Source organism: Danio aesculapii, chromosome 15, assembly GCF_903798145.1.
Source record: "Danio aesculapii chromosome 15, fDanAes4.1, whole genome shotgun sequence".
NCBI classification, from domain to species: Eukaryota; Metazoa; Chordata; class Actinopteri; order Cypriniformes; family Danionidae; genus Danio; species Danio aesculapii.
The window spans coordinates 19,198,238-19,224,537 of NC_079449.1; the positions used below are offsets into that span (position 1 = coordinate 19,198,238).

General features: G+C 34.4%; 1 protein-coding gene across 1 annotated transcript; it reads left to right on the plus strand.

Moving 5' to 3' along the window:
* The first annotated feature begins 1,021 nt into the window (after window positions 1-1,021).
* samsn1a (SAM domain, SH3 domain and nuclear localisation signals 1a) lies at window positions 1,022-26,293 on the plus strand. The gene is made up of 16 exons (XM_056474127.1): window positions 1,022-1,051; window positions 4,694-4,837; window positions 5,795-5,838; window positions 5,964-6,001; window positions 7,822-7,905; window positions 10,273-10,367; window positions 12,238-12,300; window positions 12,980-13,082; window positions 13,878-14,206; window positions 18,267-18,347; window positions 19,383-19,508; window positions 22,328-22,433; window positions 22,517-22,674; window positions 23,005-23,226; window positions 23,580-23,730; window positions 25,711-26,293. Exons 1-16 carry the CDS (start codon window positions 1,022-1,024, stop codon window positions 25,809-25,811), a joined length of 1,875 nt encoding a protein of 624 aa, XP_056330102.1. The 3' UTR covers window positions 25,812-26,293.
* Window positions 26,294-26,300: the final 7 nt, after the last annotated feature.

The window sequence follows — 26,300 nt, forward strand, 5'->3', positions numbered from 1 at the left end:
TCATTTCCCTTTTTCCCTGTGGATGGAGCCAGAACATGGTGCATGGTTAATAAAATATCACTGTAGTATTTAAGTATGTTTTTATATCTCCACCATGAAATGAGGTCAGAGCTTCCTGTGTAAAGAAATGATAGGATTATGTATTTGTGTTTATTTTATATGTTTAGATTATAATTGTTCAGTACACTACATATTATACTAATATTATACCCCATATGTTATTATATAGTGCAAACACAAAGCATTTAAAATATTTAGCAATTTTTATTTTTATAGTAAGTATAGGAAATTATTATGTAAAAAATATAAGTATTAAAATATGTTTTATACATTTTTGTGAAATATTTGGGTCCAAAAGTTTATATTATAGTTTATGTTTATAATAAACGGTATTTATTACATTATAAAATTGCATTTCCTAGTACTAGGTTAAATCCGCTGTGTAAAACATATGCTGGAATAGTTGGTGGTTCATTCCGCTGTGGCAACCCCTGATAAATAAGGGACTAAGCCTAAGGAAAATGAACGAATGAATAAAATTGCACATGATAATATGAAATTCTTAAACACTTATACATGTATGACTAAAAAACAGCAACCAAACCTGTTCCAGAGCTACAGTTTTTTAAACTTTTACATCAATATACCTCTCTAAATTGTTCAAATGTGTGTATCCGACACACATTTACAGTAAATTACGCAATCGGCAGTTGTAGTGATTCTATAACAAAAGCTTTCAGGCCAGTACGTAAACAACATGAGTATTAGCGAGTTCAGCTCTTGACGGAGGGGCTGCCGGCAGTGGTAATGGTCTCCACATCTATTGGATTACAGGAAGGATGTCATTCAGCGTTAATCTGTGCAGCCTGAAACACTAAGCACTCTGCTCTCGCTCTGCTGCGACTCGTCCCATTGTTCATCCTGCGCTGGAAACAAACCAGACTTTCCAGAATGAATCTTTTCTGCTTCTCTCTGGTAAGACGTGATTCCCCTTTTCTGCTCTGTGGTTTGTTGACTGACAATGTGTGGATCAAAGGTGACCTACTGGAAGGTGCGAAGGAAACATGTGGCAGCGCATGAAGATCAGAAAGCAGGCTGAGATGCTGTCGGGTGGCCTTTTGTTTTGCTTCCTTTTAGTTGAGAAGTCAAGTCAGTGTTTATTTTGGCTTAGATTTGTAGCCCTTGTGTTAAAGAAAATTATTTATTCTTCTTACTTCTTGTTTTTATTTTATTTTATTTATTTTATGCTTCTGTCAGATGGCCCTTTTGTTGTGCTTCCTTTTAGCTGTGAAGTCAGTGTTTATTTTGGCACAGATTTGAAGCCTTTGTGTTCTACATAAACATTTATTCTTCATACTTCTTGTTTTAATTATTTTATTTTATTATTTTATTTTATTTCATTTTTTATTTTATTTTTTTATTTCATTTTTTATTTTATATTTTATTTTATTTTAGACAAACAAAACACAATGGTGAAATGTGTGGACCAAACTGAGTTCATCTCTGACAGATGTTGTATTGTTTTGTGCAGTGTGAGATTAATGGTGGTCTCGTTTCCCTCAATTCAAGCTGATCTGACTTTTCGTAAACAAACTAATGCTTCTGGTTTTCGTACTAATGCATTTCAAATGTATGATAAATGCTTTGATTAATTAGGGTCTTTAGCAGGGGGTTCTAGTGGTTTGAAGGTTATACTCAGACAACTATTTGATCTTAAACTGGTTTAAAAAATATTTTAAACAAACAAACAAAAAAACAAACAAACAAACAGTATGAATTTCATTTTAAGCAAAGTTAAAGCTTACGATGCTTAAATTCAGCTAAATTGTTCGTAATACATTTGAGAAAGTCCAATTAAAATGCATTGCCATAAGACTCAATATTAACAACTCTGTATCAACAGTATAACAATAATGGTTTTTTAAATAAATTTGTACATCAAACTTTGCTTCTTTTTTGTCAACATCTTATCGAATAAGAATTTATATGCAGCTTATTAAATGCATTATATTAAATGCAGCTTATGTCTGCCTTTTTCAGGCAATTTAAAGATAAATAAGAACCATAAGTACTAGAATATATTAATTAGAAACTCTTAGCTTTTGTCTAACGTTTTTTTTTTATAATATTATGAAAAATACACCCAATATTCTGAGTTTATATCTCACAAAACTGACTCGTTTATTCTCAGAATTGCATGTTTATTGTAGGCTACATCTTAAAATTCTGACTTTATTCTCTGAATGACCACAATTATTTCCTCTAATATTCATTCATTCATTCATTCATTCAGCTTAGTGAACCGGCAACTCATCCAGCATATGTTTTACACAGCGGACACCCTTCCAACCCAGTACTGGGAAACACCCATACACTCACATGAACACATATACACTACATCCAATTTAGTTTATTCCAATTCCTCTACTGTATACCGCATGTCTTTGGACTGTGGGGGAAACCGGAGGAAACCCACAGAAGATCAAACAAACTCCACGCAGAAATGCCAGCTGGAACTCGAACCAACGACCTTCTTGCTGTGAGGCGACAGTACTAACCACTAAGCCACTGTGTCGCTATTTCCTCTAATATTCCAATATAAATCCAGTATTTATAGTTTTTTTTCTCCTCACAATTAGATGGAACAAAAATAGATGCAAGTTCATTTTTAGAGATTTATAGTTTTTTTTTTATTAGTAACAAGTTCACAAGCCAAAATTGTGACTTTTCTGCAAACAACAAACTTATTTCTCAAAATTGTATATCATATGCCAGGGCTATCAATTAGTTTGTCATGGGGGCCAGTTCATGAAAAGCATCCCAAATGAGGGGCCGGAGAGATATGACTTGCAATATAAGTGATGACACAACAGCGTACAAAAGCCCATACGCTGTATTTTTGCTTCTTAAGACACCCACGTTGGCTTTTTCTACATTAAAACGTTAATATGTTGTATTCTGAAACTAGATAACATCACTGCATTGTACAAACATATTCAAATGTTGTATTTCAAAGCACAACAAAAGCAGTGTATTGCTTAAGTAGGCTTCTTCTACATTCAGACACATTCATATGTTATGTTTTTAACTGCATAACAATTCGGGATGCAGCGATTATAGAGTTTGGTTGTATGATTATAGTCTGAAGAATAATCCTGGTTTCACGGTTATCACGATTATTATGCATTTATTAAATTCAAAACACTACTAGTTTAGAAAAATCACAAAAAAACTGCTTATATTTTAAAGTGTTTTTATTGCTGCTTAGTAACTAAATACAGCACAAAATATTAATAAAAAACAAACAATAGTTCAGTCCATTTCTTTCTTTGGTCTTACAAATAAATGAAAATGTTTTTGATTTAAACATGAGTGATAATTTTACAATGAAAATAAATGACAGAACAATGAATAAATGAATAAAAATAAGAACAAATAAAAAATAGTTTTTGTCTAAATGTTAATTTAAGCTATATATTAGCTAAGAATTTAAATGAATTGTTGTTATTATCTGTGTTCATACATACATAATCATTTTAATAATTTCCCTGCTGAAAAATCCAGCTCAAAACTGCCTAGGCTGGTTGGCTGGTTTTAGCTGGTCGACCGATCTGGTTTTAGAGGGGTTTTGGCCATTTCCAGGCTGACCAGCTAAGACCAGGCTGGAAATGGCTGGTAACCAGCCTGGAAATAGCCAAAACCCCTCTAAAACCAGGCTGGTCGACCAGCTAAAACCAGCCAACCAGCCTAGGCTGGTTTAAGCTGTTTTTTTTCTGTAGGGTTGTAACAAAACGTATCTTTTGTTTACATTGCACTGAAAGCCACGCACGCACAACTCTCACCACTACAGCGTGAGATCATTTCTACTGTGTGTGCCTGGAGGTCCGATTGCAAGCCATGCGCGCACCGCTCCCAATATGCGCACTTCTCCTTTGAAAGTAATGAACTTGCGTGCGGATAAGACGCAATATGTGAATGGCCTACTGCTATAGTTAATCCAATGTGCGTGCGTACTAGCCTCGGTATAGGCTTGGAACTTTAAACTAGCACAAAGTTGGCATAACTTTGCTTAGCAGTTTTGTTCCATGCAACAGAAACGCGGGGTTGAGAAGCCTTTACGATTAATTAACCGTAATGAATTTGAGCGCGGTTAATATTGAAATCGGCTAATCATTGTATCCCTATTAACGATATCAGTGCATTGTACAAAAGGTCTTTTCTACAAACATATCCAAATGTTTTTGGCTGCTCGCACCAACGTCACTTGACTCACTCTCTGCGCAGCCTTCCACTACAGCTTGTGCTGTATTGAACAGACGCTAGTCACTTCATAACTATAGCTGCCTTTTTTTGACTGAACTAAATTTGTTTTTGATGTCTTGGTCACACTATTTGGAGGGCCAGAACAAATTGCCTCGGGGTCGGTTTCTATTTGAATAGACCTGTTATATGCTTTCTTGCAGTTCTGACTTGATTTAGCACATTTGTCTTCATTTGTTTATAACTCTCAATTCAGACTACCTCCACCACCACAAGTTGCTAACTTAGGCTTTCGAAATCTTGTGTTTATAACTCACAGTTCATAGTTTCTTAAAAGAACCGTGTGATACACTCACAACTTTGAGGGGAAAAAAGACATTTTAAAGCGTCTCATTAGCAGCACAGCTTGTAAGTGTCATGTTGTTGTTTTTAGGAGGGCTCTATGGACAGCTTGTATGAGGCGGTGCAGGACTCATGTGAGGCTCAGGTTTACACCATCCCCAGTCGGTCCTGCAGCCCAGCGGTTCTCCTAGAGGACAACACCAAACGAAGGAGTGCAGGACGTTCCAGCTCTATGGTAAATACACAAATGAGTGCTGAACGTTATATGCATCCAGCACTCTCATCATGGGAAATGTTTCGGCCATCTGGACTTATGTTATAACATTCCTTTGGACATGCTGAGCTTCTATTAAATAAAAAGCTGCTACTAATAGATTGTGATGTAACCATATGGAAATACGTTTAGACCTATTTGAGGCCCGTCTATGAGAGAGAAACATGAAACAAGAATGCATTAACATGCCATGCTATTTGTTATGTGGGCCTATATTTATGTTATGTGGGTCAAGACATCAAAGGCATCAAATATAATGTACAGAGGTGATTTTATACACACAGAAATGATATTAATGCATATAAAATGCCTACTGTAATGTTAAAAAGGACTTCTATTATGTCAACATTTGAGAGAAATTTTGTACAGTTGTTATTCAGAGTAACAGATGTGTTAATGTAAAAATAAACCACTCATTCTGACCTGCACTTCTTAAAATATATAAAAGAATAAGCGCTCATACAAAATTGTATCTTAATTGAACATTATATTTATATTATTGCTGGAAAATATTTTAAACCATGTAGTTTGAATGAAAGTGGCAAAGATTAAAAATGACAATTATTGACAGTTTAGGTGATCAATTAATTCTTAATTTAAATCTGACTGTCAATATTTATTAGTACATAAACTAGCTGAATGACATTGTAGTGAGTATCCTCCATAACCATAGTTAAAATGTATAATTATTTTTGCTAAAATTCTTTTAAAATAAAACAATAAAATTACATTAAATCACATTACATTAAATACATTCTATTTACTTTTCTTTAAAAAATGCTTAATGCTGTATTACGGTTTTATTGATATTTTGATCCTTAAAACCCCATTTGTCTTTGACCCACATACAATGATACATGACTTGGTTATACATGTAATATTTCTGTACACGGCTTCATGCTGTCTCTACGTTTTCAGGAAATGTCGCAAATCAACTCAGACAACAGAAAAAAGAAACAAAGGTAAGTTCACTGTGCTGAAACGACAAAAATGTTGAACTTCTAGTCAAAGTAAAAGTAAAAGTGATTTGTATTCATGAAATGTACTCTCTGTAATTATTTGAACATTCCTTTGTGTTATGTTGCAGATCTCTACCAAAATCTGTTTCTGAAAATGACACTTCAGGTACGTAATAACGAAACTTATCATTATTTACTGTTTGTAACCTTTTGATTTTATTTGACTCATCAGGAAATTTTTAAAAAATGTAAATTGTGTCAGATTCCTTAGAATCTACTAAATTTAATACTATTAACTTTCATCCTTAAATGAGATGAAGATAAAATAAATATCTAAAACAGGGGTCTCAAACTGCCGGCCCGTGGGCCATTTACGGCCCGCCCTCCTCCTCCCTCTGTCCCACCACTGATGTCAAAAGGAGATTCGGCCGGCCAAAACATATATTTTTGAACCACTATCACTGTTGCGCAGTCGCATCTAGCCACTTGTTCAATTTACCCGCCACCTATAGTCGATGCACCTATAGTACTGCATTCAGATTAGTTTTACTTTCATTTTCTCTCAATGTGCAGTCAAGAGTAACACACATGCGTTTTAAATTCTGTAGCTGATTTAAATATTAAAATGTAAATGCTCTATTTTTACTAAAGCTCTATTTTTGTAAATATTCAAGGGTCGTTTGATTATTATCAGTTTTATACCACTTGTAATTTGTTATACAAACACTTCTTCATAGCTTAGTTATGCTGATGGTGTAAATATGATCAATTTGTAAATATTCGAATCAAATGGTCTCATTTAATAGATTTTCCTTATATGCTTATTAAGATTTACATAAAAACTATGTACATTAGTAAAATTGTACTGCTAGTTGAATTGAACTTAAGTAAATGTGAGTGTGTACACAATTTCCCCCTCTTTGTTATTAGATATTGAGAAGAACAATTGCCAGTAAAGTCACTTAAGTTTCTCAAACTGCTTTCTGCTGTCCTTACGCTATTGGGACAATACAATTGGTTGGGGCAGAAAAATTTAATAGCAATTGAAACTACCCCTTTAATATGTACAACAAGAAATAAAAAGCTAGAGTTGTGATTCCATATACTCTGTGGAAGAATGATTGAGTGTGTGTTTAACGCTCGGCCATACACACAACAACCACAGATATATTTCAATAGCTGATGTGTGACACGATAAACATGCTGATTTGCATTATTACTGGTGACAGGTAATGCTTGAAATATAAACGTCATGTGTGTTATCCTAAGATGCATAAATTAGATCAGGTTTCCACTTATTTCTTGTGCTTGAATGTTAAAACGGCCCTCCTATAACTTGTCAGCCACTGAAATTCCCCTCCCCCGCTAATTTGAGTTTGAGATCTGTGATCTAGAAAAAGCCAGATGCAATTAGTTAAATTATATAAGACTGGTTACTTAATATTCAGGGGCAAATACTTAATATTCAAGGGCACAGCTCCATACATCACACAATAGATGAATAATGCATGAATAATAAGCATTTAAAACACTTTGGATTTATTGATGATTTTATTACATAAATCTTGTTCTTATTTGTTTCCTTTATGTTTACCAAACAAATATCAGTCACAAAGTTTATTAATTCAGTTATTTTAAAAAGTATGTAATCCAAATAGATGAAAAAGTATATTCAATCAGAATATACAAATCATATTTTTTAGGCCTAAATCTTTTTGAGTGTATAGTTAAAGAGATTTTTTTTGCATTTTACTAATCGCAATAATACACCCTTGCTATCCTGTCAAGCTTATATAAAGAAACCAGCTTGACTGACAGCAAAGAGACAATGACAGACTAAAAATGTATGAGCGTGAATAAAAATACAAACAAGTGCAAATATTTCTTGCTATGAGACGAGAGTGAAAAAATTAAAAAAGCATTGTACATGGGTGGAATGAACCTTAAATGAATAAAGCCATACTGGTTTTGCTTTTCCTTTCGCAGATAATACACTCGCCACTAATTCTGTCTGGCCGGCTGCCAAAAAGCAGGAAGATTTAGTCCTCCTGAGGAACAATCAGAATGAAGGTAAAACCGGTTTGAGGATTTGTAGGTTAAGCCTGACTAGATTTGATTTATAAAAACACACACAGGCAAGTAACATCCACTTACTGTTGACCAATCAGAAAGCCTGACTGCATCAAATCTCATTCGTCGTGAATGGATGCAGCACAAGCGCAAGTGTGCAGACCTCAGCTCACTGCATTTGCTTGTCCTGCACCGGATTAATTAGGAAACAGCAGGGTCTTCATTTTAAATAGGGCACTAGACTCCAGCCTCCTACACTTGTGGAGGACTTTCAAAGACAGTGTCATTAGAGCTGTATAATAAATAGTTAAAAGGTCTCAATCTGGATTTAGACACTTTTGTAATTTTAATTCTAAATGATTACAATTTATGTTTGTTTATTAAACCTTTGATGATCACAACTGTACGTTCTACCCAGAGAGAGAGAGAGAGAGGAGAGGAGAGAGAGAGAGAGAAAAGGGTCGTCTTGTATAGTCTTTTTAACCAGCAATGTTAGTTTTGTGTTACAAGCATTCAAATTGTCGCACAAGTACTGGGAAACAGTTTATAGTTTGGATTTAAATGGTTGTATACTCAGTGGGGTAAATTAACAAATTACAAATACACCAATTACTGTAATTGTAGTTTTTTAATTTGTAATTGTAGTAGTTTTTCTCAGAAATTGTAATTTAGTAAGTAGTTTTAATGTGCACTTTTACTTTCCCTTGAGTAAAGTTTTAGTGCAGTATTGGTGTATTTACTCCACTTTCCTTCAACCTGCAGTCACTACTTTATTTTTTCTTGTCTATGGGGATTGGTTAAAGTAGAAATATCAGTTCTGTGATTCATCTCCAATCAAATCACGCATAGAAACTAAATTGCATCATACTAAACAACCTCAAGACATGAGCGCTTTATAAATGCAACTAACCATTTGGAGACAATAAAAGTGTCCAAGAAGATGCCCAAAATCAGATGGAATGACCCTGAGACTGTTTAGACTGCATGCCACTGATGAGCAGATGATGGATGGCTACTATATTACAACAGAATGTTGTTTACACACACATGCACAAATTGCATGTAAACACATCAGACTTTCACAGTGTAATACTCACTACTCTTAAGAACTTTTGAATGGTCTACTTTTTACTTCTGCTTTGAGTATTATTTACAACAGATACTTTTACTCTACTTGCACTACATTTTTTGGCAAGTAATGGTACTTTTACTTGAGTAAGATTTTTCAGTACTCTTTCCACCACTGTATATAATACAATTCTAAAAACGGCTGTTTTGAAAAAAGAAAAACACTTGAAATTAGGGCTGATATTGGAAAAATCTGATATTTTTTTCTGCAATATATATTTGCAATGTGAATAGTTTATTTATTTTGGTTCGAATAGCTCTATTAAACTTTTTTTCCTGGGAATTCAAACAGCATTTACATACAGAAATGGAAAAATCAAACTGCAAAAAAACTGCTTTTCTAATTAAGAGTTTTTGTCTCATCTCTAGACCAAATACATAAAATAAATAAATAAAAAGTTAAAATTTAGTTTTGCTTTCACTTTTAAAAGTAATAAGTCAAAATTAAGTGAGTTTTAATTTAACAAGCAAAATAATCTCACAGATTTGGCAGGGGGTAGGGGGAGAGTAAAATACACTGGAGGAGCTGGAAAGTGTCTGGGGAGAGGAAAGTCTGGGGTTCAATCCTAAGACTGCTCCCCCCGTGACCCGACCCCGAGAAAAGCGGATAAAAATGAATGAATAAATAAACAGTGTAAATACAACAGTGAGAAATGCAAAAAGCCCCAGTGCATATGAACACCAATATTAGAAAGTTGTGTGAATTTTACTTCTTTTAAATCTTTGATTTTCTCAAAGAATTGCTGTAAATGTATGTTCCAGGAACTTAGTTCAAGGTTTAATTTAATTGATTGCAAATATTTTTATTCTCACCTCAACTAATGTATAAGTACAACTTTTTTATTGTAGTTTTCACTTTATCACATAATTGAGTTTTATTATCGTTTTTTTTCCCCATAAGAGTCAACACAGGCCTATAATCTGAAATTCATGCTGGTAATAATGTTGTTGAACCAGTCTGTATGGATGCATCACATTTCCTTGACTAAGCAGAGTAAATCTACCTGCCACATGGTATTTCCCCTCATCAAAATACGTGACAGCAAAACAGGAAATGAGGTGCAAAACCGCATAATGTTTCTCATACGGAATGAACTATTTTGAGCTTTGCGTTGGTTAACCCTTGTCATTTAAATATTCAGAGATTCAAAAATAAAATCTAAAATAAATTCCCAAATAAAAACCAAAAGATGCAGTGACTTTTGAAAACTAAATAGGTCAAATGTGTTTGTATTTCAGATCTGATGAGAGCTGTAAAAAGGACAGAAAACCAGACAATGGCAAACACAAAGATCATCGAAAGAAACCCACAGCAAGAGATCCAGCCCATCCAGGTCACAAAAATATCACACTTACTGCATGCCAAGTTAGACTTATTTTGGAGTTGGAAGGATCAAAGATGAAAAATATGATATGATAATTTGTCATTCAGCGTAACAATAGTTTATATACCCCAAAATTATCTGATGACATTAAAGGGCACCTACCTAATTCAAGCATTTTGATGAGTTACAGACAATGTCGTTGCAAAGTTCATGCACACACAGACACACACGGCGTGCTCGTTTAACTTTGCACTATTTATCCACAACAAATTTGACAGGATACATGTTAATATCCATTGCAGTATGGATATCTATTATGTTGATGTAAAAAATACATGATTTAATGTCCACAAACCGGGATTGAAGCGTCTTCTTTTATAATTGTACTGACACGCGGCTATGGTGGTAAAAACTGTAAAATTGCTGTCATTCATTACTAAAATGCACTGTTTTGAAAATGTTTTAAACTTGTAAAACTCATTCTTGATGATGATGATGATGATGATTGATGATCACAGAGAGCTGAACAGATCTTTTAATCCTGGTTGCTTTGCGCACGTCCTGTCTTGTTTATATGATTATACGCATTACTACGGAGACATGTTAATATGCCGCTGTCAATCAATTCAGTGGGCGGGAAAACCGCACTCCTGTGTCACGTTGCGGTGGGCCTCAAAATGAGAGGGATTTGGATTCTATTTTAACGTCAGGAAATTTTTTAAAAAAGAGACTTATTGTCTTTAGATCAGTATATAGTAATAAACACGTACATACACTTGTCAATCTGTATATTTGCAATCACTACTTCTATTTTTAAAAAATATATATTTATTATCTGTTTTTTGTCCTGTCTCTGTTATCCTGTTGCACTGTAGAAGCTCTGTCACGAAAACAAATTCCTCGTATGTGTGAACATACCTGGCAATAAAGCTCTTTCTGATTCTGATTCTAAGTATGACTGTGGACACACTATACCTACACACAGTTCTGTCAAAACAGCTAACAAAATATTATTTTCATCATAGGTGCCCTTTAAAATACTATTTAAGGATCACATTAGAGCCTCAAAAAATAATTGTCATTTTAAATCTTTATACTTTGCCACTGTTATTTGAAACCACCATTTAGACATTTGAAAAACATGAGGGTTATCCATTTTTCAGTACAAAAATCATTCTATATTTAATTCACATATTTCTGTGCATTTCAGGTCAGAATAAGTCTATAGTTTGAGGTCAGAATATACAGTAAAAAATGTTGTTGGTCTAATATTTAGAAGCTGAATCAAATGAACTTTGCAACTTTTTCAATTAAAAAAAATTATTTACAGGAAGTGTGGTGTTTTATATATATTACATCACTTTTATTATTATATATTACTGAACATTACATTATTACACCCTTTTTGGCTAAAGTTAATATGCTTTTTATGTATATACAATCATCTTTGAAAATTTGATTTGATATAGAAATGTACTGTATATAAAAAAAAAAAATTCTCTGTCTGTTTGAGACACCAAAATAAGATATGAAGAGTTCAGATGCAAAAACCTCTAAATGCCGTTTGATATTTTCTTCTAAAATTAGCATTTATTTTCCGACTCCTGTGTGTAGGCTCACTAATTTTACTTTTATAGTGACGAATAATGGGAATTCATTACCTTTAAAGGGAAATAACTGAACATAAACATAAGAAAAAAAATTATTTTAGGATAAAATATAAGACGCCATTTAGAGGTTTTTGCATCTGAACTCTTCATATCTTTGACCTTTAAACACTTTGCTCTATAAAAGCTTTTTATTAATTAATTTTTATATATTTATAAATGACAATTTAGCATCACTTACTCCATTTGATGGTGTATTCTTTTATTGCTAGGTTGTCTATTATGAAGGGTGTAAGCCAAACCTTGATGGGTTAAGCAGCAGGCAGAATGGCATGGTAAGTTCAAAGTCTCTATACCCAGGTGCTTTGTGCCAGCTGGAATGTAAATGATCGCAGTGTTTGTTTCACCGGGGTCTGAACAACTGCTGTCCCCAAATAGGGTATTGTGGTTGACTCTGTCTGTACAGATGGTTGGGTGAGGGGCACGCTCTGCCCATGTAATCCCTATACCCACGTGGCATTAGATTCTGTTGAGACTGCTAAATTGGTTATGTGGGCTCACATTGGATTTTATATTGTTTATATAAAATTGTGGAATAAAATAAAACATTTAGACACAATGAAAATATGCATTGTAGTATATTTATTCTATTATAAATGTATTAAATATTATTTTTAAATATATAGAAAGCATATGCATAAATGCAAATGGTTAATGTTAAATAATAACTTGTCAAAATAAAATGTCAAAATATGGGTGGAATAATGTCCCATTGTCATTTAGTGTAACATATTTATCTAATAAAACAACACTTATACACTAACCTGTGTAAGATTAAGTGATTACACTAAATTTGCTCTGAGATTTTTCATGAAATAAACTACTGTTACACTGAATTACATTTTATTGAGTGATTTATTGAGTTTATTGATTTCTGTAAATATGCTAAGTGTGTATAATAGTCATTGTGAGAAGAAAACTGTTAAATGTAATCAGATTTTTTTTGTTCCAAAGACGGACAGAGTAAATGAAGAGATGTCACAGCCAAGAGGCACCAGGGTGAAAAAAATAGAAAGGAAAAGTAGTCAAAGAGGAACTCCAACACAAGAGACAACAGGTAAATATAGTCTCATACATTTGCAAAGCAAAAAATTTGATGTAATAGCAGATATTTTTGGCTACAATTATGTTTTTTTTAATTGAAACCCATGTGTCATTAGCTGCGTTTCCATTTAAAGTTGCAAATTTGAGAAATTTAAATGTGGCATATAAGTAATTTGGGGAAACACTGCTGCCTCACAGCACGAAGGTCATTAGTTCAAGCATGGGTCAGTTGGCATTTCTGTGTGGAGTTTGCATGTTCTCCCCATGTTTGTGTGGGTTTCCTCTGGGTGCTCTGTTTTCCCCCACAGTCCAAAGACATGCAGTGTAGGTGAATTGGGTAAGCTAAATTGACCATAGTGTTGGGCTAACAACTCACCTCATAAAAACTAGATGTTACTAAACACCCATATGGTGTGGCTAAATATCAATTTCGATATATAAGCTGCCCTGGAGGTAAGTAAGTAAAAAAGTAATTTGCAAATAAATTATCCATTATATCCATTCCAACAAGCAAACAAAATTGTTATTTTAAGTTGCTGGAAAAGGGGAAAAACACTGTAGCTAAATTTTTCCCACATAAATAATTACTTGTGCAGACAACACACATTAAAAAGGATTTGCATGTTTGGGAATGTGATATTGTGAGACAGATGTTGTATTGTGTAAAACAATATCCATCTAAATTACACCTAACATTTTTTAAAAAGATTTTCTTGTAATCGTAGTACATCCATTGATACATGTTTATGCAAATAAAATGCGAATGATTGTTATAATTTATTTATTTTACCATCTTTGTCATTAAAAGATCCTAGTAAAGGTGCCAAAGTAACGATTCCTGAAGTTGGGATGTGGTCACATAAACCGGATATATCTTGTACCTCTGAGGGTTTGAGGGTCAAAGAAATTGCAGCATCCAGCAGAAATCGCTGGAGTAACCCCACCGAAAGCACCTGGGTTCAAGCCTACAACCCCTGTCAGCCTCAACTCAGTGAACATCGCATCCACACCTGTGACTGCACTGCATCCAGAAACTCAAGTCAAAATGACAAAATCAATGGCCATAATATGAAGAGAGACTCCTTGCCTAAAGGAATGATGCGCTCTACGACCAGTGTAGACTTCTGTGCCTCTAAAGTAAGTCATTATTGATGTACACACTTAAAAAAGTAACACATTGGATGGATTGGCAGGATTTCCATCCAATAAATTTATTTAGCACCAACTAAAAAAAAATATTTATACAATTAAATGCAACCGATTTGGTCCAGCCTGATTTTATAAAAAAAAACAAAAAAAAGTTTAAATACATTTGTACTTTATTTAAGTTAAACTCAACGGTCATATCATGCATGTCTATTATGTGTCGAACATTTCAAAGTCTCTAAGTTTTATTTGAAGTTATCCTAAATGAAGTAAAAGAGCCATTTTAACCATATTTCATGAGTTACATGTACAGTTGATTGAGACTGATCTCAGTACTAATTTCGGACAGTTATTGCTCATTGAGCAAAGCAACAAACCGCATTTTTGCTAATTAAGCTGCCAACACCCAAAGCAGCCCATACTTCTGCAAAGCGGTAATCTAAAAACTCAAAGCATTACATGAAAATATTCTAAATCTTCAAACTCAAGTGAAGATTAAACTCTAACAAGTCTAACAATAAAAGATTACTTTTATTGTCAACATTTCCCTCTCTTAATTCAATCCCACAAAGCATGCTGGTAACTACAAATCCCCTAACCTGGTAGTTAGACCAACACAATTACTTATTTAAAGTTAAATTAATGGTTTACAAATTTAAGTGGATTGAACATAAAAGAAATAAATTGGCCAAAGAAATTACAAGAATTGTGTTGTTTCAGCTCATTTTAAACAGGTAGTTTGAACAAGCAGTAGTAGCCATTTTAAGTGCACTATCAAGTCTGGGGTCATAAAGGTTTTCAAATATTTTTAGTATTAGTACTTCAGTGGTCTACTCACGAGAAGTTAGTTGAGATCAGTATTGTGTTTAATTAGTTACAAAGTAACTTGTTACCGTATTTAAAGAACTTTTCCACTTAAATTACTTTTCCAAAGTAAAATAAGGGATTACTTTTAATTTTTATATTATTTAATTAGCTATTTAAAATATACCTGCCTAAAATGCTGTACATAAATTTAACAGTTGTGTATAAATATGCTCAGAGAAGCAGAGTAATCGAAAAAATGCATTTTGATAGAAAAATATATTTGTAGAATAACGTAAATTAAGGTTAAACAATTACACTAGCTTAAAACCAATGGATTTTTAGACAAAGTAATTAGAAAGTATTTAAATACATATCTAATTGTAATACTATTAGTAATAAATAACATTTTTAATGTAACTTACCCAACACTGGTTGAGATAGAGAACTGTATCTGGTATATGAACATGCATTCAAATGCATGTCTTGCGTTCAGAACTAGTGTTCAGATTTGGATGAGACTTTTCTCTCTTATTTTATCACAGTCTACCTCACGTTCACTGTAGTACTCATCCTGACACATGAGTATTACTGAATGAATGAACACGTGTTACATGGCTTAAGAACGAGAGTATAAGAACGCATGTGAATGATAAGGATTCAGATCACAACAGCAATTTCAGTTATAAAACGTGTTCTGGTACAACACAGTGAAGTATGAATACCTTGGCTTCCTCATAAAACATCCCATAATCATGTTTACTAGTGACAGAATTTTCATTTTTTGGGTGAACTATTCCTTTAAAACAATTCAGCTTGATATAATCTCTAATGTTTTCAGGTATAACAGTGCTAATCGCCTGTTCCTGGATTCTCATATGTTTTTTCATACTGAGTAAGAATGTATCCCTCTTAGATAAACTGAAGCTTTCATAAAAGGTTAGAAAGGGCTGGTTGTTTCTAAAAGCCTGTGGCATTTGAAGAAATAGATTATATTGCTGTAATCCTGGATTTAGATTTTGCTATGGCTCATTGGACACAGCTGGATTAGGATGTTATTGTCTGTATTGTTTTGCTGGTTGTGGTCACTATTGGTCAGTTCTTGCCTCGTAAAGCAATCTATGTTTTAAGTAGGTCTTTGTTCAGTTAAATGAGAATTAATTTGCCTCTTGTGACACTGATGCAAGTAAAAAATAATCATTATTTTCAAACAAGTTTTCCAAAAAATCATCCATTGGTTACTCAAACAATTAGTCCCACGCCCAAGTTTACACAATTTGCTTCTGGTAAAAATAAAAACCACACACAAAGCAATTCCAATAGGAAAACAAACATCTAAGATTTACTTTGTTGTACACCTAATATAAGATTTAAGCCCATTACATTATCCAATTACAAAATACGTTGGAGAAAAACGTCAGATAAAACTAGTAGTTAAAAAAACGTAGAGTTGTGAAAGTAGGCAGGAAGTATTTCAAAATCATGGGTCTTCTTTCTTTGCGTGCAAGTGAGCTTACTTCCTCAGCGCAAAGACCAGATTTTGCAATTTAGGCTAATGGCAGTAAGGAATATTTATTAACACACTCCTAAAACTCCTAAAATGGTGAACGATCAAACAACGTTTACATTCTGCAAAAGGTTAAATTATTAAAATGTTAAAAGAAAGAAATTAAGAGACAAATGGTTCTTAATAGGTGCGCTTTTTTTTTTAGTGTAAGTTTTCATTTGAGTATATTTATAGTTTTTCATTCATTCATTCATTTTCTTTTCGGCATAGTCCCTTTATTAATCAGGGGTCGCCACAGCGAAATGAACCACCAACTTATCCAGCAAATGTTTTACACAGCAGCTGCCCTGTATATGTATATATATATATATATATATATATATATATATATATGCGCGTGCGTGCGTGCGTGCGTGCGTGCATGTATGCATGCATGCATGCATGCATGCATGCATGCATGCATGCATGCATGCATGCATGTATGTATGTATGTATGTATGTATGTATGTATGTATGTATGTATGTATGTATGTATGTATATATATATATATATATATATATATATATATATATATATATATATATATATATATATATATATATATATATATATATATATTTCAGTTTAAAATAATGAATGTGACATTAAAAAAAGTGGAAGTAGAGATTCTTACATTTTCTCGACATTCTTAAAAGGCCTTCATGAAACCAAAAGTGATGCGAGAGTTCGATTATGTAAAAAGCACCTCTTTGGAAAAACTGTGTGTGTGTGTGCCACAGAGTCCCACTTACCGAATCTGTGTTACTCGAAATGACTGAAGTGGTGAGCCACAAAATGCAGACTCAAGCACTTTGTTTTTTTCCCCTGTAAAACTGATGCCTTGATTATAGACAGAAGACGCATTGGCTCATATCCTGTGTGATTTGAGGAAGTTCTTGAGTTCGGTTGTTCTGCTGACGCACTGCATTTTTACACTTGACGAGCTGAGAGGTAAAACCGCTAGTTTCAGATTAGTGTTTCATTTTGAGGGAAAACTGAACGCACAAGTCAAGGAGATGCTTCAAAGGGCTGCTTCAAATGTATCAGACAAACCAAAAAGTCTTAAACCTAAGGTAGGTTTTGTGTTTTATTGTTGTTGAGAATTTTATTTTTTTAACTTGCTATTTAGCTCTACACTCAGAAAAAGAATTTGGCTGCTTGTTCAAGCTACCTATTTAAAATGAGCTGAAACAATGCAATTCTTGAAGGTTTTTTGGGACAACTTGTTTTATGTTCAGTCCACTTAAGCTTAATTACATGCAAGTTAACTAAATCGATTTGTGTTGGATCGACTTGAAGGAATTGTGAAAAACCCAGCATTTTTAACTTGACACCATATAATGTTGCTGAAAAAGTATGAAAGATTTCATCCAGGTCATATTTACTGCTTTAGTCTTACTTGGGTTATTTCAGTTTGCTGTTAGTTTGAGATTACATGGATTTTTAATTTGGATAATTATTTATCATTTGCCTCTGGAAGAGCTGACAGGTTTTAAGCAGATTAGGAGTCATTCAGCATTTTTATCAAATTGAAAACATTACATTAAAATGATGAAACGTCAAGCGCTGTTTAATATTCTGAAGTGCTCTAAAACGTGATATCAGATGAATGATTTTTGCTTTGTACAAAGTCATGTATAAAATGTGTAATATCAATATACAATATTGTAAATGTGATCTGCTTTATTTACCTGACACAGCGATCCACAAGTTTTGGAAGATTTGACACATTCAGAAATCAAAACTCTCCTTCCAGACTTGAGGAAAATGGCCCACCTGAGGTAAGACAAATAAGTAAATAAGGATTAATATGAGACTCATTGGGATTTATGTAAAATCATTATACATTTTCATCCCCATAAAATATTCTCCATTGTCCCATTTTTGTAGTAGATCCTCCAAAATTCTTAATTATTCAATTTGACCAAAATTCAAACAAAAATCAGTTTACTTAATTTTGAGCCATCCAATATGCCTTTTACCCCTCATATATGGAACATTAAAAGACTGATCTGAAACATTGGTCCTTGGTGATTCATAAAATGCAAGTCAATGTCTACCAGCACTTGTATAAAAGGCTAAACAAAATCAACACCCTTTAGCAGAGTGTGAATTACACATTGACAATCAGAGGGTCAACTTTTTCTGTAATATTATTTTGTCTAATACATGCTTCTGTAAATCAAATTAAAGACATCTATTTTATTAATGCAACATATTAAAATTTTTTAGTGTTTTGTTGGATAGACAGTGTATTCTGACCTTCAAAATCCTGTGATTAGCCATTTTAGAGGTTACTGTTGGTTAAACCATACAAACAACGCATCCAATTTTACTTTACTTTTAGGGTATTTGTAGAAACAAACACCTAGTTTACAAGAAAAGTGTTTCATGAACACTTACCGTGTCTATGGGCTTACATTAATTGACGCGATTATGCATTCACAGTGGTATAATCCATTATAGGGATGGTCAAATGTACATTATCACTTTGGTTTTCGAATTGTTGTGATCCCTTCAGTGCCCCCCCCCCCCCTCCTCTTCTAAAAAACACACATTTTGCTCCATAGCACCTAATGTATAATCAAGAGCCACTAGTATTAGTTTTGTGCTGCCTGCAAGGTTTTTAAATGTCTGTACCTGTTTACTTGCATTATATTAATCACTAATGGCCACAGTTTCAGCTAAAGATATTCTTTAATGTTCTACTTAAGGAAAAACCTCAAGGCTAGTAAAATAAAAGCAAATTTTCGTATAGCTGAATGGAGAACTTTTATATACAGAAGCATTAATAAAAACATTGTGCTTTAAAACAGACAGGAGACTCAGCTGCAGACATCAGTGAGAAACCAGGAAGTCTGGGAAAAAAGATGAAGGCCATCTCAATGACGATGCGTAAAAGAATGGGCAAGAAACACGTCAAATCCTACTCTGAAGACATGGTGAGTCATATAATGCAAGCTCCTCATGTGATTGCTGTTTGAGCAACTCAGCTCTTCATTATGTGCAAAATCAGCATTTCGTTAGACTAAGTATAAGTGTGACGTTCACTTTAAGAAGCCCATTAAAGGATCACACTGGAGTGTCAAAATACTAACTGACTTAATTACAAACCTTTATACTTTGCCACTATCCTTCAAACCACTATGTTATACCGATTAGTCAGCAATAGATTGTTATTAATAGTCATTTAAAATGTAATCAAATTAAGCTTAATTTCTTATTAATTTTATTTGAATGAGTACAGGTCAGATTAAGTATGTTGTTTCCTTTCATTAAAATAGATGGAACATTATTTTTTTCTTTACATTATTTTTGTTGTCAAATTACTTCCAACATTACAGTAGACACTATACAGTACATGTACTCATCTGCTTCCAATGTTTCAGAATGTATTTGTGTATCTGGTCGATTGCTATGGTGTTGCTATGCAGTTTGTTAAGGGATTTCAGGTGGGTCTTGTTATGCAGTTGCTGTATACTATAGACAGAATGATACATAAGATAAGGTGTTCGTTTTGCTAATGTAGCTACGGTTTTGCTAAACATTGGTTAGGGTATCAGGTGTGGTTGATAAGGTGTTACTATACAGATGTTAGCTTATTTAGTGTGGTTAAGGTGGTGTTATGCAGATGCAAGTGTATTTAGGGTAGTTGCTAGCGTGTTTTTAGGTGGTTGGTTGCGTCTGGGTGGTTGCCAGGGGGTTACTAATGTGTTCTCTCAAGGTTTCTACCTGGTTGCAGTTGTGTTTCCCAGAAATAATGACCCAGAAAACCCATCCCTGTTGCCAATAATCCTCTCTAGTCCTCTCTTTAAACATTAAAGTAGACACTTTACTTGTACTCATACAAAGAATGTATCTGTGTATTGAAATATAATTTAATGCAGACACTGAGGTTCTGGTTGATTGCTATTATGGTGCTATGCAGTTTAAGGGATTTCAGGCAGGTATTGGATGCAAGGGTATTCAGGGTAGTCGCTAGTGTGTTATTTGTGGTTATTGGTTGGCTAGGGTGTTGCTTCTGGGTTACTAAAGTGTTCTCTCAGGGTTTCTATCTGGTTGCAACAATGTTATAACCCAGAAAACCCATCCCTGTTGCCAACCAACCCCTCTAGTTCTCTATCACATAAAGATTTCATAGTAATATTCACATATGTTTGTCACGGTTGGTTGCAAGAAAGCAGAACCAGTTGCAGCAATGAATAATACAAATGGGTTTATTGACGGAATTAGGCACAAGTAGACAGACAAGAGGATGACAAGGTCCAAACAGTAGGGACAATAACACAGGAAAGGCAGTGGTAGGGACAAGATGGCACCAAAAAAAAAAAACAGCCAGCCAGGAGTAGAGCAACAGTGATCAAAACCAGAGCTAGATCCTGGAGCAAGCCACGTAAAGCACAGACTAGCAAGTCAGGGAAGTCAGAACACGGGATATGACTGGAACAGTACAAGACAGGACAGCAAACAGGCAGCAATATTATACAAAAAAAATAAACCTGAATCTAAATGAAAAAAAAAAATGAAAAACCAAATATAAATCCTAGTGGAAAGAGAACTAAACTGACTTAGAGACTTCTAGAATCTTAAGACAAATTAATCAAAAAGACAACTACCATTACGAGACTAGGGCTGACAGAAAAATAGTTTAGAAAAGTAATGGTTCTAAGGATAAAATCAAAACAAATATTAGAACAAAAAATTAAGTAAAACACTAGGAACTAACAAAAAAGTAGTAGCTACAAATAAACAATCAGTGGACAAGAGAACTAGAACAGGCATGACAAAATGCTCAGTAAGGATACAAGGCTAGAATGCAAGACAAGCTCACATGGAACGAACCAGCAAAGAAATGAGAACACACAGCACAAACAAAGCACACAAGAGACAGGTGAAAACAATCCGCATAAGTTCTAAATAAGAGGGTGAGGTAACTGAAAACAAGGAGGAAAGACAAGAGGAGCACATGGCCAACACAAATTAAGGCAAAGCAATGGCTGTTTCTCAATATGTGTTCTTCAGCGATCTTGCATCCTTGTGTTCTTGTGTAACGTCATCATCAATTGAAAAAGTTCCGTTCCAATACTCAAGACCGCAAGAACGGAGGACGCGTGAAACTTCTCTGATGTGTTTGTGATAGAGGACGCATGGATGCAGACTGACTCGTGCACCGTACTCGCTCGAGAAGTCCCAGAAGTCATTGTGGTTTAATAAAGGAGGTGGGATGCGTAGCATTTTATTTAGGTTTTTTTATTTAAGTTCAGAGATACGACTCATCTCAGAAGTTTCCCTAAATGAAACGATGAATATAAACATTACCATGAAAATCTTAATAAAAGAATAAACACATTAAGGGTGTTTATTTGCTGAAATTTGTATTAAAATCAGTTTTATTTATATTGTGCAATGTATATTTGTAAGGCCTTTATGCATAGTATATATTTTGAAAAGTGGAAAAACAATAAATCACTGTAAGAATGCTGTAATGTTTAAATAATTTCCATGAAGGTCACGTGACCATTAGGAAGAACGTAGCATCTCATTTCTCAGAGGACGCGTTCTCTGTTCTCGCGGTCTCCAGAGTTCGTTCTTCCGAGGTGACCTGGCAAGACCGGTCTTCACAAGAACGCAAGTCGGCATTCTTTGAATTGAGAAATAGCCAATGTAAAATAGCACAGGACAAACAGGGAAACATTAAACACAGGACAGGCTAGACTGTCTGGTCAGGACCATGACAATGTTATTCTTTGTTTTGGTGCAGGCTGATGACACTGAGGGAGAAATAGAGAATGGATCTGCAGTGGAGAAGAGCTCGGACCGCACCAGCAACTCTTTAGAAAGCCTCTACAGTGGACAGAGCTCATCCAGTGAGTATCTACGCACTAGCGAATGAATCTGAAATCTGTGTTTTGACATTGTAATCATATTCTTGTTGTGTATGTATTTACTGGCTCAGGTGGTGTGGCGAGCAGTTCAGATGGATCCAGTAACAGAGACAGCCTGAAACTGGAGGAGGAAGCGCTCTATACGGGACAGTTCTGTGGGCGAGCCAAAGTACATACAGACTTTGTCCCCAGCCCATACGATACAGATTCCCTCAAACTGAAGGTGAGATGACTGCACTCTTTATATACACTTACATGGAGTTCAATTTTAAATTATGAATAGCCAGACTGTAAAAAAGTAATGTTAAAAGACAAGAAAACGAACATGTAATGTTCCTTTAACTTATTTTACTAAAAGTTAATCAGGTCTCAACTCATTTTTATCTAAAGTTATACAAAGTTTAAATCTATATTTTAGTCAGTTTGATTAATGCAAGTTGAGATGACTAGAAAAGTTTATTTGATTCAACTAAAAAATGAAGGCAGCATGACTTTTTATGTTGCAATAGGATATTAATTATATTATATTATATTATTTCACTTTTTTTTTTAGGTGGGAGACATCATCAGCATCATAAGTAAACCACCGATGGGCATATGGACAGGCATGCTCAATAATAAAGTGGGGAACTTCAAGTTTATTTACGTAGATGTTCTACCTGAGAAAGAGAAGGATACGGAGGAGGAGAAAGCCCCAAAAATAAGACCTGTGAAAGTTTGCAAGAAGCCACGACCAAATACACTGCTGGAGTTATTAGAACGACTTCATTTAGAGGTATAAACCGACCTAGATATATCTGAATGCACATACGGACACAAAAAGCATCACTTTCTTTGTATGCCCACTTGTTTAATGCTGCAAAATTCAAAAGAAGTCTATCAGCTTATTTGAACATGACATATTGGTTGCCCTTAGAATTGTAATTACTTATTCAACTAGAACTTCTAAAAATCATGTTCATTATTTTGATGCCTGTCTGCACTGAGGTTTTAATGGCAATTACTACAACTTCAACTTCTGGGTCTTAAGGCATTTGTGACTTTGTGAACGTTTGTGAATTGGGCCACAACTAAAGAACTTTATAACTGTCTTGAACGCTGTATAATTTACGATCTCTTTTGTAATAGGAATATGCATCTTCATTACTCCTGAATGGCTACCAGACAGTAGACGACCTCAGACATCTGAAAGAGAGGCATCTGATTGAGCTGAATGTGACTGATCCTGAACACAGACACAGGCTGCTTGCTGCCTCTGACTGCCTCTACGTCACAAACAGTGAGTGTCAATACAGTCGGACCCACAGCTGTAGGCAAAACTGTTATGCTGATGATACACTGGGCAACTTTTTGAGCAATGTTGAGACTTTGAGAAATTATGCTGCCAATGGGGACCCATGTAAGACACAGGGCAACTAATTGGGCCAATGGGATACAGATACAGTATGTTTGCCCATTCTCAATAATAAAATAGTCAGTCAACATTGCTCAAAAGGTTGCCCAGTGTATCATCAGCATTAGTGTCCAAAATTCCCAAATGATAGTTGCTTCATCCCAATTCACCAATACTATGCTGTAAAATCATGTACTCTTTTTTTTTGAAGGAAAAGTATGTACTTTTGAATGTGTAACAGAAGAATTGGCAAGCTTTAGGACATTATTACCTCATTAACAAACTGTTCTTTTGCTTAATTTTGGTGCCCTTTCAATTATGTCATCACATCCTCCAAATTTATTTACAATTTTCTACTGTATTGGAGAACAAGTAGTAATCTCATCCATTGGTATAATTATGCATTAAAAAAGGTAATCTTTATTAAAGCACATTGTTGTTGCAAATATATCATGGATAATATAAAATAAACACTTTTTATCAGGTTTCATTATTATTTCTAACCCCTTTACTAAAGCCTCCCCACTTACAGTATCTGTTGATCTTGTGCACCCTCCATGTTTGTATTTTTTTACAGTGTGGACAGATCTGCACTTGCAAAGTCTACCAGAAATAGTAAACCATCCAGGTTACTATTGTAATACTCATTTAAACATACTAAAATATGGGACACAATTAAATTTTTCCGCAGTATATTGGTGTCCGTCTCAGGAAACAGTTCAATTCAATTCATGTTTATTTCTATGGCGTTTTTAAAATGTAAATTGTGTCAAAGCAGCTTAACATAGAAGTTCTAGTAAATTGAAACAGTGTCAGTCCAGTTTTCAGAGTTGAAGTTCAGCTCAGTTCAGTTCAGTGTGGATTAATTTTCACTGCTGAAAGTCCAAACACTGAAGAGCAAATCCATCGATGCACAGCTCCACAAGTCCCAAACCAAGCAAGTCAGTGGTGAAACACACGTTTTTAACATAGCTTCATTCGTTGTTCAGATATTTGTGCTAAAATGGTTTGCAAACTAGAGTAATTTTGCATATTTAATAAACACTCATTTGCATATTTAAAGATTTGTGAAATTTGTAGTACAAATTTTTTTTGCAATTGTTAATGTCATTAACAATACATTGGGGAGGTGTGGGGAGTCTTGCGTTAAATTATCTGCTACTTTATCACTTTTCACATCAATGCATCCATGCAGTGTAAACATGTCAAACTTAATTTCAAGTGGAAGATATACATCTAAACGACAAATAATAGTAATAATAATAATAATAATAATAATAATAATAATAATAATACCAACAATAATTCAGATATCTAGCAGTAATACATTATGGTACATAATCTTAGACCAGTTTTAGTAGTCATTACCTGCAGGTTAGTGAGGTTTAGCTTAGCGGCTAATGAATCAGAATGGCACCCACATAAGAAACAAACTAAACCGATCTTTTCACACTTATGTCAGTGAACCTCAGGAAGGGTACAAATACTGCTCTCTTTGCATCGTCTATTTTAGTGTTTGGATGAAATTCTGCTTTTTTGAAATATTAGAGTTGAACTGCATGCGAGTCCTATATTGCTGCATGTCACAGCCTTATCTTTTTTTATATATAATCCAGTCAGGAATGGCCCTTTTCTGTAAATGCAGGTCAGGATTAATTACCATTTGGATGAGCAGGTGGCACATGGTTGGGCCGCTCTGGCTGATATGAGCGTGCCAGACTATGCAGGAAGACATCCAGTAATTTAATCAACATTAATTTCATTCGGGTGTTAAAGCAAACGCAAACCTGATTTGTTCGTCAGAGATGAAATTAATAAGCAGAAGTTCATGTGCACACTTTAACCTTTCTTTGCTTTGGCCTACAGAGGAGGAAGAGGGTGAAATGAAGGGAGATGAGGAGGATGAAGATAATGACTGTCTCAGAGACTCAGGCTGCTTCATTCCAGCGGAGTGTCCTGACTGCTGAGGGACTACTCTCTATACTCTTGAAAATAAAACTTCAGTAAAACGAAACTATTTTAGAAGTGAATCCACAGGAAAAACCTTGTCAACAGTTCTTAAAAGAACTATTTATTTCTTAGCATGAAGCACATAACAATAATTTAAACAACCTTTGTTCACTGTGAAGGACTACTTGTGGAATAAAATGGATATTAAAGGTTCTTCAGGAAACCATCCAAAAAGAACATTTAATTTAAGAGCGTAACGTCTCTCTGCTGATATTACTCAATGTTAAAGCTACAAACAGACACATAACTCAGTTCATGTTTTCTTTTGTCATAATCTGTTATTTTTCATTTATATGTATGTGTTTTGTATTTGCACATTTTGTGTCGATGTAACACCTTTTCCTATTTAATGCATGTTATTTGAATGTGTACCTTACTGTGTGTGTGTGTGGGAGAGATGTTTTTACTGCTTTTGCAGATGTTTATCAAGCCTGAACTGTATATAA